The sequence below is a fragment of the Excalfactoria chinensis genome, chromosome 13 (genome assembly GCF_039878825.1).
Source record: "Excalfactoria chinensis isolate bCotChi1 chromosome 13, bCotChi1.hap2, whole genome shotgun sequence".
NCBI classification, from domain to species: domain Eukaryota; kingdom Metazoa; phylum Chordata; class Aves; order Galliformes; family Phasianidae; genus Excalfactoria; species Excalfactoria chinensis.
This window is the reverse complement of record NC_092837.1, coordinates 12,714,056-12,721,978: the sequence shown is the minus strand read 5'-3', so window position 1 is coordinate 12,721,978 and position 7,923 is coordinate 12,714,056. Positions and strand designations below refer to the sequence as shown.

The following is a 7,923-nucleotide window of genomic DNA, read 5'->3' as shown; positions in this document are numbered from 1 at the left end:
CAAACAACACAATTATCTGAATAGCTCGAGAAAATACAACGATTCACATTACCAATGCTAATAAACAAAGACCTCAATTCACAAGGATTTTATTTTCTTGTAACAAACAAACAAAAAAAAAATCATACACTTTAAAGACATGACACAGACAATAAATTAATATCAAATAAGAGATTGATTCCCAAGGTGCAAATGACTGGTGACAATAACTGCTCAGTTGAGTGGGAGGTTTTCAATACCTGGCAGTGTTGTTGAAGCTTATAATGAAGCAGAGCCACAAAATGCAATCCTTCAGAGGGTACAGCAGATAGCCAAGTGAGCCAATCCTGCCTCACCCTCATGGACAGATGGCTGGAGCAGGCAAAAGCTCCAGATCACAACTGTTACCACCTTAAGTCAATTCTGAGAGTCCTTGTAACAGGAAAGCTTCAAATGAGGGTGCGACTCACCACTGCAGGAAGTCTGCTTCTGGCTGAGGGTACTCTGCAACAATCATGATGTCAAGAAAGAGGATGTCTGGTTGCCACAGGACAGGTAACAATCACAGCAGTGCTGCCTACAGTGCACAAGGGGACTGGCTGGTAGCTAAGAGGTCCTTCCACTATTCATGGAAGTTTAACTGTCTGCAGTAACTGGGTTTGACTAGGCCAAAAAACGACATATCACTGTACTACAGAATGAAGGAATGGTTAGTCTTGATCTTCACCTTCTGCCAGCTCTGCAAAATCAATTTAATGCTCATGAAACAAAAGAAAAAAGAAACAGCTGTATTTGAGAAGTGCCACTGATGTCTAAAACACTTCTACGCATGGTTCACACAGGATGCTAGGAAAAATAACCAAAACAATCAAGCCAGAGTGCCACAACTACTGTAGGTCTGTTGTCTAGGACAAGCCAGGACAGTGCTGTTTTGCACACAGAAGATCACATGGTTCAAGCCACACCAGCTCTGGTCATTCCCCCCCATTTTTGGAGGAACCTGAAGGCTTGGAAGAGAAACAATTCTTCATTATTACTGTCAAGTCTCATTAGATTCTGCTCCCTGCCTTTTTAATAAGAGCATCTTAGAACAGACAGCGCTCCACTCCTCTGAAATTAAACCAGGAACAAGTAAGTACTAACTGAAATACAAGGTGACAACTGAAATGAGCTGCATATTTAGAGCCAATCTATCATGCTGCCAGAGTAGCTTTCCTCCTGGCAGTTAATGATCCAGTTTTCAGTCCTTGTTTTCACCATTTTCTGCTGGTGTTCTGTAAACATCAGACAGAACGATGGTCCTCTTGACAGAACTTCAGCACTGAGCATGAGACAAGACAGACTACAGGTAGACAAGCCGGCCTATTTCACACTACATGCAGTCCTCTCCCACAAAACACAGTTCAAGGTTTTACTGCAGCACAATGTACTGGGAAGCACATCTCCTAGTGCTGCATAGCACACAGGACTAGTGCAGTACAGCAGAGAGGATGGTTTAGATTGGTTTAGTATAAGTGCAAGTGTGTTTCCATGACCAATTGAGGTCTGAATTTAGGACAGTCATAGTTGTTTCCTTTTCTGAGATGGAGAGCTGGAAAGGAGATATTCCTATTTTACTGCAGCACAATGGGTCAGGAAAGCAGAGCCTAAGATACCCTGTAGCCCACTAAAGACACCACTCTTCCTAGAATCCAGTTGGAGTGAGCACATTCAGATCCCGAGGTTTGATATTATGGGAATGTGAAGACTGTTTCCTCCCTTCTGTGACTGGAATGTCCATTTTGGGTGGCTTGAAGGTGACCGGATCCTCTGTCATTCTAGTAGCCTGAGCACGCATCAGCTCCATTGGGGATGGTTTCTGAGCACCCTTATAAGATTGGATGGTAAAGCCTCCTGATGAAAAAAATCACAATTAAGAACCAGGAAAACTAGCTAAGTCATTTTTCTACTCCCACCAGTACAGAGCACTGTACCACTGACAGCCAGATCTGCTGGAAGTCTACACATGCCTAACAGTCTCATGTCATCTAAAACCTACTCCACATCAAGGAGCAACACTTCCAGTCCTGGTTCTACCAGGCAGCCAAGAAAGCAGAAGAGCAAAAAAGCTGTCACCTTCACACTCTGTTCTTGGCACAGGTCCTGATTTGAATAGCACACATTCCCAAGGTGAACAGAAATAGCTAGCAGTTTCGCTCTTTAACAGATCTCCCCTGGCTCCTGCAGGGCAGACTTCAGGGGACATACCTGGATCATTGGTGGATTTCTGGATGGCTTTGGGTCCAAAAAAACTCCACCTTTCAGATGGCAACCTGTCCCCACCAGCTTCCACGGCAACAAAGTCTGGGGCAGTAATAGAAGCAGAGGATCCCTGACTAAACCAACCCCTAGAGGAAATAAAAAAAAAAACTCACTGAGATATATAAAGAGAATAAATACTTCAGGTGGCCTCAGTGTGCCAGGAAATACACATGTAGTTACCAGGAGCAAGTTAAACAGATCTGTTACCAATCAGGATAAAGACAGGCATGTTCACGTTCCATAAGCTTTCAGTGCATTCAGTGATAATATAAATACACAGCAATCCCATGAATTTCACCTCCTAGATAGTCCCTCGCTCCCACCTCAACAGCCTGCAGGAAAGCAGAGGAAGTGATATGCCAGAAACAGTGTACCTGCTTTTATGCCTGGGAGAGGAGTGGGGAGTGCTGCTTGGAGTGGACTGAGCAGATGATGCCTGTTTGTCATCCTTTGTCATTTCTCCACTCTGCATTTTTAGTTTCTGTTAAGAGAGGCAAGAGATGCACAAGCAACAGATCTTAAGTACAAGGCATAAGGAACAAAGGTAGTTTTACAGTCAAAACTGAGCAATGATTTATATCACAGATGAGATTTAAGTGTTATCTCACCTCAAGCTACACACAATATTACAATACTTGCATATACCCATTAAGCTTCCTTCCAGGTCACATTACAAGCATTTCAGAAGTCCATTATGCTCAAGACATACCCCAAGCTGCAGTAAGATAACTCACTCAGTTCAGAGTCTCAGCAGCACACTGCTTCAATCCCAGCATTCACAGGAAGGTGCTTGCACTGCAGCAGAGCTAGCTTACCAGGCACTGAGCTGCTGGCTGCAGGGTGACAAGTCTCAGTGTCACAGCAGCAACCTGTCTAGAGCAAGAGCTTTCAGTCCCATAAGCTCTGTAATGAAGGGCAGACCAGCCCCTGTACAGAAGCCTAGGAGAATTAGGCTCTGAGAAGTGCCCCACGAAAAACAGATGAAAGCACTGCTCTTAGAACACCAAGTTGAGATGCATTTAAAAAGCACATTCAGTAAAAAAAAGATCATGAAATGGGTGCACATGAGCCAGGCTATTACGACTCATTCAGATGGTACAAGCTGAACTTCAGAGAAGTCACTTGAAGGGCAGTTACAATTCAAACACTGACGACGCAGGCACCTTCTCTGAACATTTCCTGCAGCCATCCAGGCCATGCTAACGCAATTCACTAACGCTGTTATTGAAACTTTGACCTTGCAGGAGTACACTTGGATGGTTCACTGCTGAACTCCAACTGCATGACGGCTGTGGGTAACTGAGCTCTCCAGAAACACATCAATCCAACATCTTCATCTTATTTCCAGTTAGAAGCAAGTTCAATTTCATTTCCCAGTTTCCACACCAGAAATGCAAGGTTTACCAGTGCTCAGCTTCTGGCTTGTCTCAAGGAATAGGCAACCTACATAGAACAGCTTATTTTGAAGCTGTTCATTCGCACTGCAAAATTATTTCAACCTGAGTCAAATAAAAGCACAGAACTCCAACATCATAGTTCACACACCAGGAACTCCTGGATTCATTACAGGAGTCAAATGAGGCCTGGCAACACTCAAGTACCAGTGAACAGAACCTTAAGTTCAGATGGTTCACTGCTTAGCCCACTACAAACATATGAAGTACTTCTGTACAACTTAAACACTGAAGGAAAGTAGCAGAGGAAGAGATGAAGGTACCTTAGACTATCAAAATAAGCTTCAGCTCAAAACAGGCATGTTTATTTTAGATGTCAAAGGCCTCTTCCACCCTACCCTCTCATTAGTGGTGCTCTGAACTGTAAGATCTGGGAGTGCCTCACACTTGAACAGCTATGCTCTAAGTTACATTTTCATGGAAGAAAAATACATAGAATAATTTCAAGTTACTCTTCCCATTACAAAGATCTTTTCCAGTTCTTAAACAGAATCACAATAGAGACCAGTGCTTGATGTGCCTTCAAAGCTCAGAGGGCATTTCTCTAAGCTGTCCCTAGAGAGACGCTAAGACAAAACTGTTCACTGAACTACTGCAGGGCATCATTAAAAGGCAGAGCAAGACAATGGATTGTGAATAGAGATGCCACCAACTGGAAAACAATGATAATCTGACCTCACTGCAGAATATCAGTTTCCAGAAAAGTTTCAAAACTATAAAAGCTGATGCTAACTCCAAGATTTAAGAGGTTACTCTCCCTTTACAACAAACTAAAAGCTTCCAGAGTAAGCAACTTAAGCTCTAGCAACACGTTCCAAAAGAGACATCACTAGCGTTGAGCCAATACACAGCCTACATAAAAAGCCAAAGCAAAAGAAGTCTTACGTGGACCGCCTCAGCCACACGGTGGTACTTGGTCTCCTCTGTGGTGAGGCCTTTGTGGGGAGTGTAGCCAGCATCTCTCAACCCGGCCTGCTGCTCAAAGCGCTGGATGCTCTCCTGAGTCTGCTCTGGAATCAACAAGAGCACACGTTGACACTGAAAAACCCCACAGACAGCACTAACAAAGACAGCTGAAGTGACCAAGAGACAGACATTTCATCATTCATATCTATATACTGTAACAAGTTGACAGAGGCAGCAAGATGAAACTACAGAATATACTGGAAAACTCTCCTGAGTCATAGGGCTCAATGACTCAGAGAAGCAGCCATCTGTCCCAAATCAGAGGATGTATTACAAAATGCATCATCACTAATGAAACTCACCTCATCCAACAAGCTGCATCAATGCTAATCACAACTTCCTAAATCTAGGGGACCCTTGTAAGATGAATATTTTAAGTGCCCCCACATCCTCTGAAATCCTGCCCACATTGACCTGCCACAGACGTGTAGAACAGGTGGTAACGATTCCCACAGCAATTCTGGATGAGGTGAAACAAGCTACTTTAGCCAGGCACAGTCAGCAGCCAGCACGCTGACATAGCTTCAAGCTCTTAAAAAACGAGCGCTGTTTTTGCTGCCAACACTGGAAATTTACTCACTAGGAGACCTAACAACAAAGTTGCTGGAAAAAGCTTAAAGTCTTTAAAAGAGCAGAGTTCTGTGTTAAAGTTACTTGCAGGGATAGTGCATTGAACATGAGAAATCTAGAGGCTATTTGGCTATTTATTTACAGTTCATTAGCAGCTTGGAGTACCTGACTTCTTACTGCACAGGAACATTATGCTTTTATCTAGGTTAGCCCTGTGCCATTGGTCGAGAACAGAAGTTGCTTTCCAACAGAAAGCCCCTATTCCTGAACATTATTTGATAATTTGAGCCAAGACAGAAACAATACAAGCGTAAGCCTATTTCAAAATGCTGATCTAAACATGTCTAGAAGTCTTTTGAAACACTGATAATAGGAAAAAAATGAATCCCAGATGTTAAAAGAGGCAGCAGGCGCAGGGTAATATGTGATTAATTTCCCTTGCTGCAAATGAGAATGTTCTCTCCATAAACACAAGTGACCCAATTAGGCTTTAAATCTTCATGATTTATGAGGTTTGTTTTCTAAAGCATTACTGATAGCAGGACACCTGCTGCTGTTATCAGAAATGCCACCGAGCGCCCCATTAGCTCAGTACATCAACCATCCACAGCACTTCAGTTGGTCGCAGAGCTCTACCTATCAGTTGGAAACATCAAGTTAATAAGCAAACATACAGTAGCAGCAACACCAGGCTGCAGCATAATGTGGTGTGGTCTGCAGCACCCTATCAGCACTGAATGTTCCCACACTCCCCCTCATCACCCAGCTGACAGCACCTGGAAAAACAGAGGCTGTAAACATGCCTATTCATTAATTCCTTGCTTCCTCTTAGAGCGTCCTCCACAAACCTGGCACACCTTCAGATCAGAGGCAGTATGAATCCACAACCCAACCAGGGGCTCTGGCAGTTACCTTGAGGCGCTGATGGACCATTCACATGCCCACACCCCATTAGTCACCATGCTACAGAACAGCTCTTACTTGTAATGAGAGAGTTCATGATGATATGAGTGGCCTTGGCCTTCACCACAGGTACCTTATTCACACTTTCAGTGGAAGATGAAGGAGTTATGACAGGCGCGTTCATGTTAGCATCCCCTTCTTCAATCTGTGCAGAAGAAGCAGGGCATAGTTTTAGATCAGGAATTACCACAAGTCTTTGTCACGATGCATCTTTAAGTGCTTCAGTGAAACACCAGGGAGAACTGCTAGCCTTTGTCCTACAGCAAAAGCCCACATGCTGTTCTACCCATAGCCCAGGAATGCTTAAAGCCTGAATATTATTCTTAGCAACAAACAAGCGACTGTCACCCAACATCTCAGCACACACTGAGCTCAGAGCCAGCAATTTGCTACATTTAGTACTGAGCAGTTCAACAGATCTATTTCTATCTGCATAAGTGCAAAGTGGACTGCAAGGTCAGCTGGGCAAGAACGGGACAGACAGCACAGAAGCACCTGTATATATACAGCAGCCACACAGCTTTTGTTTTCTCCTCATTTCTTATGTTTGCAGTTTCTTACTGAAAGGACCCAGTGCTCGTTGCTGCCCTGCTGACAGTCAGATCCCAGCAACAAAGAAGCAGACAGTGAATGCCAGAAAACAAGGAGCCCGCTGGCACAAACTGCCTCCTCCTAACACAGGGGTTACTGTTCCCTGTTCCCATTTGCTTCTCGAGCCAAACCACAGTTTCTATGCTACTTCCACAAGAAAGACTGTACAACGAAGCGTAAAGTAGAGGTTAAGCTGAAAGGAATGCAAGGTTATTTTACTTCTGTACAAGTGTATTCAAAATGCTCTAACTATAAGAGCTAGTCCTGCACTGGAAGCATCCCCAAAGCCACTTGCTGTGCTTTAACTACATCTAACTGGAGCCCACAGGTTCCCCCGTTAGCGAGCAGACCCCTGGGCACACCCGGACACGCAGCACGCTGCAGCCGAAGCACGGAGCGACTCCCAGCCCCCCGCGGCAGCCCCGGCCGTGCCGGGAAGTTGCGAGCCCCGCAGACGCACCTCGGCGAGCTCCCGGTACTTGCGCTCGGGGATGACGGGCTGCTTCCACAGGACGTTGGCGCACAGGTCGGCGGGCGGCGGAGTCATGGGCGCCGTGTCGTCCAGGCCGTCATCGTAGCTGAAGGCCCTTCGCGGCACGCCCAGCGGCAGCGACATCCTGCCGGACAAGGCCCCGCCGCGCCGCTCCAGCGCTGCGAACAGAGAGGCCGGCAGCGCTCAGCTCGCCGCCAGGGCCCGACCCGGGCCGCCGCGCAGCGCGGGGGCGGGGAGCGCCTTACCGGGGGCGTCAGACTGCCGGGCGCTCATGGCGGCTCGGCGGGACCGGCGGGACTACCGGGCCGGCGCAGCGCGGAGCGGCGACGCCATGTCACGGCCAGGAGAGCAGCGACCGCCGCCGCCGGAGATGAGACGCAAGTGGGCCCGCCCCCTCCGCGGAGAGCTTTTATAAGCGCTCGATCTCGCGAGATCCCGCAGCGCGCGGTGCACGCCGGGAGATGTAGTCCGTGAAGAGGGAGCGCGAGGAGGAGGCAGGGCGGGTGCGACGGAACGAGGAGCCCCGGCTCTGCGCATGCGCTGACGGAGGCAGCCGCGGGCTGGGCCTGAGCGCGAGTTCGAGGCCGCGTGTCCCGGGGCAGCCCC

General features: G+C 46.8%; 1 protein-coding gene across 1 annotated transcript; it reads right to left on the bottom strand.

The window, feature by feature from the left end:
* Positions 1 to 73: 73 nt before the first annotated feature.
* On the bottom strand, positions 74 to 7,705 carry KIAA1191 (KIAA1191 ortholog). The gene is made up of 7 exons (XM_072347939.1): positions 7,563 to 7,705; positions 7,285 to 7,475; positions 6,252 to 6,378; positions 4,620 to 4,744; positions 2,655 to 2,761; positions 2,227 to 2,366; positions 74 to 1,872 (listed from the first exon to the last, which is right to left on the bottom strand). The coding sequence occupies exons 1-7, from the start codon at positions 7,588 to 7,590 to the stop codon at positions 1,664 to 1,666; spliced, it is 927 nt and encodes a 308-aa protein (XP_072204040.1). The 5' UTR covers positions 7,591 to 7,705; the 3' UTR covers positions 74 to 1,663.
* Between the last annotated feature and the right edge of the window lie 218 nt (positions 7,706 to 7,923).

What these genes read in the sequence shown, in the direction of transcription:
- KIAA1191 (XM_072347939.1), bottom strand. Translation starts at nt 7,590, where the DNA reads ATGAGCGCCCGGCAGTCTGACGCCCCCG. An exon ending in AGTACCGGGAGCTCGCCGAG is followed by an intron (nt 6,379 to 7,284) that starts GTGCGTCTGCGG and finishes TCTTCTGCACAG; the next exon opens with ATTGAAGAAGGGGATGCTAA. An exon ending in TCTCCCAGGCATAAAAGCAG is followed by an intron (nt 2,367 to 2,654) that starts GTACACTGTTTC and finishes TATTTCCTCTAG; the next exon opens with GGGTTGGTTTAGTCAGGGAT.